At 36.6% G+C, this 12,567-nt stretch overlaps 1 protein-coding gene across 4 annotated transcripts in view; it reads left to right on the plus strand.

Annotated features, from left to right (window-relative positions):
- Nucleotides 1-1,123: 1,123 nt before the first annotated feature.
- Nucleotides 1,124-12,567, plus strand: part of LOC122647046 (MADS-box protein SOC1-like) — a 54,457-nt gene continuing 43,013 nt past the window's right edge. For all 4 annotated transcript variants that reach the window (XM_043841863.1, XM_043842587.1, XM_043843150.1 and 1 more), the window contains exon 1: nucleotides 1,124-1,338. In XM_043841863.1, the coding sequence (XP_043697798.1) occupies nucleotides 1,157-1,338 (182 nt within the window). In that variant the 5' untranslated portion in view covers nucleotides 1,124-1,156. The remainder of the gene's footprint in view (nucleotides 1,339-12,567) is intronic.

The following is a 12,567-nucleotide window of genomic DNA, read 5'->3' on the forward strand; positions in this document are numbered from 1 at the left end:
AGCAAATGGGATATGGCGTCATCCGTGACCTAAGACTGGAAAAACGAGTTAATGTAATGCAAGTGTATATATATGTTTCTTGGTTGGCCCTTTCATCCAATCAACCCCATCGGACAAATCCCAACCGTTTGATTTACATACTTGGACCAATTTGGTCTTTTCCTTCTTTCTCTAGTGAAAGAAAGATAAAGCCTGCCGAGTTCCAACCGACCCCTGGGGTAATCTTGGAATTCTGGAACCTCAGAAGAAAATCCTTTATTAGGGTCTCCTAGGGAAACGGGAAACCTACGCCGATGCACATAAATGGAAAAAATTGTTAAAATGAAAGAAAAATGGGCCCCACAAAACCCCTCCACTAACCCTAATTCGACACCAAGGCATATACCACGTGACAACAGGTCAGGTTCTATCCCAACCGGATCCCACCCTCTCAAAATAACAATAGTAGTAATAAATGAGTTTAAAACTACTTTTGTTCCTTCCAGTCTCCACAATTTTGGACAGGGGCCGGAGGAGAGGTGAGAGCCAATCACCGAAAATATACAATGTAAACGTGTCGTGTTTTTATTGCCTGATGAATTGAATTACGTACGGAAGATGTTGACATGTTCCTAACCATCGTACGAAATCGACCTATTACATAAACTTTTTGCTATTTACGCTTCAGTGCCCTTAGTCGAACTTTTGACTTTTTATCCCATTTTTGTTTGCTTTTTTTCTTCTTTTGCTTTCGAAAACATGGGAACATGAGTGTTTTAGAGGTCTTTCCTCTTTCTCACAAGTCTCCACTTTATCTCTTTTCTTTTTTTAGAAAATTTAAGAGACACACAGAGAGAGAATAATATAATTCTAAAAGGGGGAGATCTTCTGCGAACGCTCTTTTCTTCTTCTGGGTTATGGCTGCGCTTTGAGCAAGATCTCTTTCCTTCCATTTTTGGATGTGGTGAAGAAGATCCTTTTTTGTTTTGTTTCTGAATTAGGGGAACCTTTGGTGCGAATTTCTTCCCTTTGAGTTCTGAATCGTCTAATCATTTCCAGTGTTTTTGTTTTTGTGTTTTTGTTTTCCCCTCTTTATGTGATCTTCTACGTACTGATACAGTTGGGATAGATTGTTTGGTTTCTAATTCTAAAGCTGCATCGCTGGGGAGGAGAGAAGATGGTGAGAGGGAAAACCCAAATGAAACGGATCGAGAACACTACGAGCAGGCAAGTGACCTTCTCCAAGCGTCGGAACGGATTACTCAAGAAAGCGTTCGAGCTTTCCGTTCTCTGCGATGCCGAAGTCGCTCTCATTGTCTTCTCCCCAAGAGGGAAACTCTGTGAGTACGCCAGCTCCGGGTATGTGATCTCTCTCTCTCTCTCTCTCTCTCTCATTCTCATATAATTCTTCCTTTTGCTTGCATGATAAGAGTGCTACGAAAGGTTACATATGTTGATGATGGTGATGACGATAATGGTGATCGTCTACATCAATTGTATAGCTTTGGATTGCGATATTAACATAACTTTTGATTTTTTTTTAAAAAAACTCTATTTTCCATGGAATCTATGGCTGGTTTTGAGCTCTGATCGTCAAATCGATGTTGATGATTCAGGCACATTCTAACCCTAATATAAAAGGAAAACTTATAAAGACATAATTAGGACAACTTGTGGGCTTTGATTTTACTTTTTTTTACTTATTGTTTTTTTTTTTTTTCACCTAAGAAATTGTGTTAGGGGTATGTAGTGCAACTTTATATAATGCACTTGAATTAAAGGTTATCATGAGCCGGGTTTTAAGTACCATAATTAGTGCCCATATCGGTCATGGCTGATACTGATACGGATTAGTTGGTATTGGCCATTATCGGACAGATTAAAAAACAAACAAACCGCTCGATCTATATCGATACAGATACTGATGATATGGCTGATACCAGTATAAATGTACTATACCTAAAAATATATGGTTAAGAGAGTATTTATTAGGAACCCAAGTGGGATAGTTGAGATGAGTTCTGGTATATGCCTACCTTTGTGTAGCTGATACATACCCAATTAATTGTTGATCCTAACCAAAGCATATTTATTCATGGATTGGTTTAACCTGATATGTTAGTTATATGTATGCTTCTTAATTGCATTATATCTTCGATGATCACATAGGTATTTTAAGGTATTGGGTATGTTTAGGAGAAAGTCTTCATTCAATGTGCGGTGAAGGTTCACCACACCATCCTAGGGTTCACAAATCTTTACAAGGTTTTTTAGTATATTCTCCAATATACCCTGTCGTATATCTAAAACCCCACAATGAATAGATTCCCTTTCACCGTGGTGCTTAAGGAAAACTCGATCCTTAGATTTATATGCATCATTGAAGTCTATTTGAATAGCTCATAGCTATAGTAGAAGTGATTTGGTCAATTTATAGCTCATAAAAGGGTTTATTAGTATTTTTCTTTTATATATCGCTTATTCTTTTGGATTCCTGTAAATTTGTTTGGGAACATAATTAATTGGTATTCTGCGTTTTCTTGCTTCTATTTGAAGTTGGATTTGAGTTTTTGATCTCATCTGTTCTTCATTTCATAATTAGATATTGTTGGAGTACTAATTTACTTCTTAGATGATTTGTTGATAATTCTTTGTTGTTTAGAGCTTTATCTACATAGTTATTTTGAAATAGACTCTTAAATTGCAAGATTAAAACCTTGGACAAACCAATTCATAAAATGTGAGGAGACACATTTTTTCTTAAATTCCCCCGGAAAAAAAAAAGAAAGAAAGAAAAAACAACAGACAATATTTTTTCAACTAGTTAGACTATCGTCTGTTTACCCAAGAAAAAAGAAGGGTTAGACTATCCTATCGTGCTATAAAATTTTTATTATTCATAAAAATCGACAGTCTTAATCTTGGTATTTCAAGACCCTATCAGACCTCCTTTATAAGAAACCAACCCTAGATTCCAGGAAACTTGTTTAGGATATTTTAGGGCCAGGCCATCCCATCCCATAAATTAATACCTTTATTTTGTTTTTATGATAAAAGAAAGAAAATTGTAGCATTCAAATAAATAGCATTAAGAAATATCATCCACATAACAGTTTAAACTATTTCTACCCAAAAAAAAAAAAAACAGTTTAAACTATGGAACCTTGCATGCCTAGCTAAATCATGCACTATTACTATAGATCTACTTTACTTATATTTATACATTTAAAAGAGTTAATAGTTTTAACACCATCAGATAATAAGCCACCATGCTTAGTTTCTTGGGTAAGCCAACCAAGCATTTCTTTGCAGTCTAAACGTCTACCTCTTCCCATCCTTACCTTTGTGCCTTGTGCGGTCCTTGTAACATTTCTCTGATTTTCGTATCTTGTTTGCTCCCTGCAAATCCATGATGCATAAAAACTACAAGTAAAGAGGGGTTATAAAAGAAACTAATGCCATCCAACCTCTCTAGTATTTTGGTCATAGTTGCCATCACAAATAAGGATCAGACGTTCCATATGAGATACTCCTAGGTATCTCTCAAAACTAGAAACATCCCCTCTAGGACTCACAACTATCATTAGAATTCAGAGAAGGAGAAACATTATTGGACAAGGAAAAAAATGTTAGAGCTATGAACATGATACAATTCTAACTGAAGAGTTTTACTCGGGTTATGATTGAGCTTTTGGAACACCACTTGACCCCTAGTATACTATATAAAATAGAAATTGATAGCAACAACCGAGAGAATATTACAGATCTAAAAATTTGAATAACAGGAGGAACCAGTCATATCAGGAAATAACTAAGGGTGTCAATTGGGACATTTCCTGGTATTCAGGATGAGTTTGTATCGGTATTGGTATCAAAGGTGCCAATCCTAGAAATGTCCCATTTAGTTAACGGGACCAAAAGTAGGTCCCGATCCTGATTATTAAAGGGAGAAGAACTTAATAGTTCTAAACGAGATGTATTTTAGTGTTGTAGAACTTTTCACTATTATGAGATTTAAGGTGTTCCTTACGGTATAGAGCAACTTAGAATATGAAACGATGAAGAATTTTATGATTTTACTTCTTCAAACTCCCTAAGATCACATGTAAGCTTCTCAAAATGGTGACTATGAATTAATGATGACGAAGTAAACAAGTCCGTATATGATTTTAGTGCCATCGGCAGAGTCGTCACTATAAGGACAATGATATGGCGGGGGATCGCCACGTGTCCTCTATCTCACCCCTCTTTTGGGATAAGAGAGATGTGAATTGAATGTTGGAGTCACCACCTAGATTATTAGGGTTTAGGACCCACAAAAGAAAAGTTAACTCCATGATTGCGCATTGGGGACTGATCGGTCCATTGGTTTGGGTACAGGTCAAATTACGGTCCGGGGAAAGTATTAGGCACCCTTGTCCGTTCGGTCAAGCCAGATTTCCTATTGCTTGGCTAAACTGACAGTATAACATGCATAGAAATAAATTAAGACATAATCAAGAATAAAGTACAGAAGAAAAGTGGGTTTTGAGGGATATACCTTGAGGTTTGGCTAAAAGACAAGGATTAGTATACATGAAAGTAAACTAAAGGGCAAGTTGAGAAAAACATACCTGAAGTTGGTTGCATGGTTCCTATACCTAATGTAAATAAATAATATACAAAGTAAGAATAAACAATGCATGAGGAAGCTAACCCTAAATGTGCAAGCCCTAAACTAGGATACATGAATGAATGATAAATCAAGGGGAAACCTTGAAACTGCAAAGACACCAAAACAACATGGTAAACCCTAAGCAACATAGCTAAATGGGGAAAACATGCATGAGAATCCACACATTAATCAAATCCTTGAAAAATATGAAAACACCTCTAAGGCTAAGAGGTAATTAAAAATAGGGAAAACATTTGGAACAATAAAACAATGGTAAAAGCATGATTAAAACATGGAGATACAGATTTAAAGTATGAAGCAAAATTAAATCTTGGAAATATATCGATGAAACAGGTACTCTAACAGTGAAAATCATAAAAATAGAGGAAGCATGCAAAGACACATATGATGCGTGGAAATATGAGAACATGCCAATAACATATTAAAGAGATGCAAAAAGAATCTAGATCCAAACAAAAGAAAACATAGATGAACATTAAAGAGAATGTCTAAATAAACTAGATGCATGTATGTAAGAGACTAAGGTAACATCAAATATGAAGATGAAATTTACTATCCATAAATGACCATCACATCATAATAGTAGGAGAAATCAACAAGCATTCAAATCATCATAAGGATAAGAGAAACTAAACATGAACATGTTGCCTACATATGGATCAATGAAGCATGGAAATCATAATCTAAAAACATACTCAATAAGAATGAAAGATAAGACTCAAACTATATGGATGTATGAAGTATTAAGAAAACATAGTAGGAGATGACATGGAGAACAAATTCATAAGATCACCACATACATTGTATCACATCATCAAAATTCGTCAATCAATATGGAGATGATTATAAGACTAAGCAAGAGAAAGGTGAGAAATGAACACAAAACATCTAGGATAGCATGAACTAACATCACATGGAATATATGAAGAAGAAGAGGGAAAAAAAAACCTATATTAAAAGAGAAGAAAGATTTACTCACAAAGTGATCATAGTGTATCAAAAAAGGTTATCAAAAGATTATTATTATAAGAATACCATGAAAAATAAAGAGAAAACCTAGGCCTAAACATGCAACGTGCAAAGGAGGTTATGAAACTAGATCTAAGAACGCAAATAAAAAAAGGGAAGAAATTGATATGCTCGATTGAAAGATCTAAAACAACACTAGAAGAAGAATTAAAATCAATACACATGGCTATATGACCACCACTTAGTGAGGTAGGATCACACAGTCTTTTGTGTGTGATGAAAAGACAGAAAATATGTAAAGCAAAGGTAGAAGAGATGAATAAAAGTAAAAAGAGATGATAGAAGATTACCTGATCAAAGAAACATGAAGGAGTGGGGTTGGAGGCTACCCTTGACTCAGTAAGAAGGCCCAAATTCATTCACAAAATACACCCAAAAGTTATGATTGCACAACGTTCTCTCTCTAGCTCATTACAAGTTCAAAAACCAAAGTTTACCATAGAGAAACTAGAGAAGGATCTCCCTCAACGTGGGAGGCAGTGTATTTATAGATTTAGAGGAGTGTACATGCTCTTAGACAAATCCATGGATCATTGTTTGGATCTGAATCGTCCATTGGGAATCAAAAGTGTAAGTTTTGGCAACAATCTTGTCCAATAGGGTTCAAGTAAGGGTTTTGTTACCAAATATGTGTGTCTTGGGGCTTAAGAGTGTCCATAAACGAGTTCCTAGCTTCCAAATTGGTTTCTATGCCTAATAGGAATCAAAATCCCTTAAATATGGAAGGTTAGATGTACTTCCGATTCACAGAAACCGACATTGAAATGGTTTTGGTTGACATTGACATACCCCGAGTCGACATCGATATGCCCCGAGTTGACATTAGCTAAACATCAACATTGTAGGCTACTGTGCACCTTCACAAAAATGGCCATAACTTCTTTGTATGACCTCCGTTTGACCCGATTCGTTTTCGTACGCACAAAAGACTCAAAGGAACTTTCATGTTTTGACAAAGAGGTAAATCTCAATGTAAACGTACCAAAATGGATATTGAATCTAACTAATATGCAAACACAACTTTTCTTTGCAGTACATGCACTAGCCCTGAAGATCGAGTCATAACTTCCAATTCCGATATCAGAATGATATGATTCAAATTGCTTATGTAATCTAACTCAAATATATAACTTTCTAATGTTTTGAGCTTCCCAAGAATCCTATTAGAGGACAACTCAAAATAGTCGTGAAGCTACTGTATCAACACAAGCTGATAGCCTTCAACATGCCACTTTCCTGGCTTCTTCCGACATCGATCCAAGGTTAGCTGACATCGAAGTGGTAGCAAAGAACATCACTGGACATCGAGTTGAGAGGCTTAAACTATTGTCAAAAGAATTTTCATTTTCGATTACATATCGATATTCAGAGGGTTCTACTCGACAATATCGAATGGCTCATCGATGTCGACACTAGGTTAGCTCGATATCATCGCGGGGCATTTGATTGTTGACTTTTAGTTTGGATGTTGATAACACCTTCTGTGCTGCTTTGGTCGGTTCTATTTTGGACCGGGTTGGTTCCAAAGTGAACTGGATTGGGCCCAGTCCATCCAGAGGTAGTTTCGAATGTCCAAATGCTCATAACTTTTGATCTGTATGCCCGAATCAAGCTATTCAAAAGCCATTTTTATCAATATTTTGCATACTACATTTTGGTATGAAAATCAGGGATAGTACTGGCCAGCATGGACAGCCTCTAGTGTGGGTCCCACTTATCAAAATGGAATCTTCTCTCAATAAAGGGGCATATGAATTCATTTTCATACTGAATTTGGGTATGATGAAATAATACATTATTCGGGTGCCTTAGTGAACTTCTAGGATTAATAACTACTTATTATCATGTTTTCCTCTTCAAGAGTATTTTGGTCATTTTATATGGACATGTTAGGGAGCACAGAAAACCTCACAAATCTATTGATACAAAGTCTCTCAGCCTGTAGAGATATTCATCATCGTTAAAGCAACCTTTGAAGTGACAAAATGAGGTGTCTACAATTCCTATGTTGAATACATAATCCAAAGCAAAACTCCCAAGTCCAATGGTCAAGTAAAGACATGGACCAATTACAAAATAACTTTGTAGAGAAGACAACTTACAATAGGAGAGTGCTAGGCTAAGAATAAGCTTCCATGAAATTCTCTTAGTGTCTAAGGATAAAGACAAAAATTGAGTTGTCCAAAAAGACTTGTTGAGGGTTTGTCAAAAGTGGATGCCACATCATTTTTCACTATGGAATGTAGAGGGTGTCTAAGAAGAGCACACAAAATTTGGCCATGGTTGACAGGAGCTAGACCTGAGTTAGCCTCAGCCAAGGGCTGCCTTTGTTTGGAGTACTTGTTCCTAGTCTTTGGCTTGAGTACTTCATAAGTCTTGTAGGCTTTAGCTTGAATACAAGCCGATTTCTCAGAAAAAACATGAGATGTAAGGTTGGCCTGCATCATACACTCCAGTTTGAAAAAGAGTTCGTCCCCAAACTCTTGGGTTGATGAATGAAGCTCGTTGTCCACCGGGGTCGAATGGGAGCCAAACAAAGTCATTGGTGATATCTCTGATTGAATATAACAAAATTTGCATATCAACTTCAAATTTGATAGTGATATCAAATGAGTTGCTCATGGCTTGAATGAATAATGCATTCAAATATGGACTGCTGGTGATGCAAATATTTTGAACAAACTGAAGTATAGATGGGTATGTACTAATATTTAAAAATGGATCATCATATGTACTGAATTTGCTGTTGTAATGGTCCATGTGTACAGCCATCTTTTCCGTTACACTCTCGGCAACGGACATGCAACAACTCCAAATATGGATCTCGTAATGTTGTCATGTTCTTCGTTCCCTTCATAAAGAAAACTCCAAAAACCGAAACTTGTTATGGTGAGAATTGTTGCGAATTTGATTTCGATTATGGTTCGACGCTTCCACACATGTTGTATTTGTTGATCTTTTCATCCGAGTTTTCGTCGAGTATCAGATGTGTACTCCAATCGACTGATGGGGTGAAACGATTGGCTGAAACCAGCCTCTCCTCCAAAGCTCTGATACCAAATGGTGCAAGCTCCCAAAGGAGATTTCTAAACTCGGATTGGGAGAAGATAAACAAACTTTAAAGAAAGCACAGTTCGGATAAAGAAAATTCTAGAAACGTGCAACCTCAGAAAAATGAGTATATCTTACTCCATATAGGTCAGAATGACTTGCTTTCAAAGTGTAATGACTAAGGATTCACAGACTTACAACTTTGATGAAGAATGTTTTCTCAAAAAAAAAAAAAAAAACACATTATATGGTGTTTGAAATGGCTTATGAAGTTGGTGCATGAGCAAGAACAAAATTCTAAAAAATAAAAGAAATAGATAAGATATGAGGCTGAAATGCAACTCTTTTGGGATGATTGCAGTATCAACAAGGTTTTTCAACTCTTCTAGGATGCAAGTGAAGAAGAAATTCCAACTCTTCTAGGATGGAATGAAACTTCTTCAAGGTTTCAAGGGAGAACTATTCTAGGTTCAAAGGACACTCACAATTGGAGAATCACAATTTGATTAATCAAAATTCACTACCTAGTACATGAGAATTGACCACTATTTATAGGTTTAACAAAAGTTGCAAAATGACTTAGCTACCCTCCCCTACAATCCCTATGTTGATTATATAATCCAAAGCAAAAGTATCAAGTCCAATGGTTAAGTGATGATATAGACCAATTGCAAAATGACTTGGTAGAGAAGACAACAACTTACAAAAAGAGTCATGGATGAACCAAGAACACATGAAAAATAATAGGCTATCGTATGCTAAATGAATCTACTCTATGCAAGCATGGAGAATAAGAAAGATGCTACATTAAGAGAAATAAACTACCAAGGAGAAGAACCTAACACATTAACGTGTTAATATGAAGCAAATAACAAGATATCTATCACAAAAAGAAGGGGGAAAAAAAAAATCCTAGAAAACATGCAACCTAATCTAGAAATGCGGAAGGAAGATGAATAAAATGCGGCATTTATAATTAAGGAATAATGCAAGCTAAACAACGTGCTAAAAAACTGATTAAACATGGGTGTATGACCACTACCTAGAAAGGTAGGGTCATACTCCCTTTAGGTATGCAAAACAAGCAAAGAAGGACAAAAACACAATGAAGACGATGGAACAAAGGGTCTAGAACCTCAATGAAGATGATGGAACAAAGGGTCTAGAACCTCAATGAAAATGATGGAACAAAGGGTCTAGAACCTATTGATTGAAGACTCACAAAAATACGAGGTTGGAGGCTGCTCTTGACTCAGTAGAGAAGCTTCAACTCAAATTCCAACTTGCCCACACACTTATGACTTTAAAACTTCCTCTATTAGACAATCTCTAGCCAATGAGAGATTCTATATGCTAAGAACTTGTCAAAGGATGTCAAAAGATCAACCAAAGATCCCTCTCAACGTGAGAGGACTTGTGTTTATAGACTTTAGGAGGTCTATCACTCCATTAACACGTTTTAGGGTTCCACAACCCATCCCAACCATCTATGTAGGTTGGTTGCTCATCTATGGTGTCAATGAGTGCCAACACTCACAACCAATAGGATTTGAGCAAGTAACCATATTTATCACATCCTAGAGTCACCTTAGGGGCCAAGGAATGAACCTAGATGGGTTCATGGTCTCAAATAACGGATTAGGATGCTTGAAAGTGATCAAATCTGGAGAAAATGAGAGCCCATGCTTATCTGGGAAAATCCCAAAAATCGACATCGACATGGCTCGTGTCAACATCCAGCTTCACAAGCGCCGGTGTCAAATCATAATGTTGTTGAACAATATCTTCATTCTGTCGATAGAACACCCTGACAAATCGACACTTCTACAGCACTGTTCGACACACTGTATGAAGGCAGTCGAAAGATTAATCTGTTGACTGACACCAGCTCAATGTAGACTCGAGGCTTTTTTGTCGATTCTTCTTGATATACTATTGATGCCGTTTTGGCTGGTTCACTTATGAATCATGGTACTAAAACTCGGAACTCGACCCGAACTCGAGCCTGGGAAAAACTGAGTTGTCTCGAGATATCTCGAGATCTCGGTTGAGTTGGTGCATTTTTTTTTCTTCAACTCGAAACCTGATTTTGGTGGGTTTTAGACCTAGTTTGGGTCTGAAACTCGGTACTCAGCCTATTTTAGGCCATTTAAACACAATTACACTATCTGATTTTGCAAAAACAAAGTCCAAATAGGAGTTTCACTTAGTAGGAAACTAGGACAGACACTTATTTATGCCTAATATCATTTAAGTAAAGGTTTATGTATTTGTATTTCATTTCCTTAAGATATTATTTATAAATAAGCAAATACCCCCTATTTGAATCCAATAAAAATAGTTAAAAAAATCAAATTCCAAAAGGAAAAGAGTCAACCCCCCAATTCAAGAACAAAAACTGGATTTTTGACGGTAGGTGTAATTTTCAACTTTCTAATGTTGGGGTTTTTCTCAAATCTAAAAATTCCATAAATCTTAATGTGGTAAAACATTGCTAAAAACCAAACGTACAATAAAATATTTATTTGTTTTGATGTCTAAAAAATTATTTTCATTCAGAGCGATTTTGACAGCAATCGCGGACACCAATTTAAGTTTGACCGGAACATAACTCCTTCAATATAAATCAGATTTAAGCAATTTTTGCATAGATAGGTGTCTGTATACCAAGACTTCCCACCGAGATCTGGCACTCACATAAAGGTGTTTAGGTCGAGATCTTGAGATCTCGCTCGAGTTATTGTACTTTTATGTTTCGGATGCCATCTCGTCTCGAGCCTTGGAAAAACTGAGATCTCACAAGATTTAGTTCTATCGCCTGTTCCAAGCAAGACTATGCTAGGCCAAGCCTATCCAATGTATGGCTATAGCCTTGGAATGCCTGTAACGTAGGCTACACATGTCCGAATCAGATGATTCAAAAGACATTTTTTCACATATTTTGTATCCTTTCCTTTGGTATGCGAATCAAGGATTGTACTGACTTGCAAAGACTGCCTCTAGTGGAAACCCTAGTCATCAAAATAAATTCTTTCCCTAGTGAGGGGCATAAATGGACATAATTCCATACCAAACTTGGATATGACGAAGTAATCCATCATTTGGACATATTGGCAATTTTTCGGATTGGAACAACATTTTGCACCTGATTCCCTCTTTAGGGGCATTTCAGTCATTTTAATGAATGTTATTATAATATGTTAAGGACAATGGGAAACTCCCCAAATCTACATATAAAAGACCACTACACCTTAAGGGATACTCATCATTGTCAAAGCAGCCTCCGGGGTGACAAAATGAGGTGTCTATAGATTCTAAGGATCACCACTAACAACCCTTACAACAACATAGTTTAAAGAGTGTTACAAAGGCTCAATAGAAAAATACACAAGTTAAAGCTAAAATACAAAAACCTCTATGAAGTTAAAATATGTAAGATGATAGCTCAACTATGATTCTTAATAAAAACCCCAAATCAAGACTAAAATGATATGCCAATGTGTGTAATAAGAAACTCCTCTAGGCTTCCCCTATGTATAGGAGAAGAATGGACACAAAACTGTGCCCAAAAAAAGCTCCAAAGGTCTTAAAAATGGTTCACAAATATATTCATTTTATGATCGTTGCTACAGTAACCAGACTATTACCAACTGATGTGAGGTCAAGTGGAGGAGAGGTTTCGGAGGTTGAAACCAGGCCTTGAGGTCTGAATGAGAAGGAGTCGCCACTTAGATTAGGGTCTAGAACCCATGGTAAAAATAAAACAAAAAATGACTCCAATCGGAATTGATCCAATCCAAAGGTTGGGGTCTGTGTCAGGTTACGGTCCGGGA

The sequence above is a fragment of the Telopea speciosissima genome, chromosome 1, assembly GCF_018873765.1.
Source record: "Telopea speciosissima isolate NSW1024214 ecotype Mountain lineage chromosome 1, Tspe_v1, whole genome shotgun sequence".
In the NCBI taxonomy this organism is placed as follows: Eukaryota; Viridiplantae; Streptophyta; class Magnoliopsida; order Proteales; family Proteaceae; genus Telopea; species Telopea speciosissima.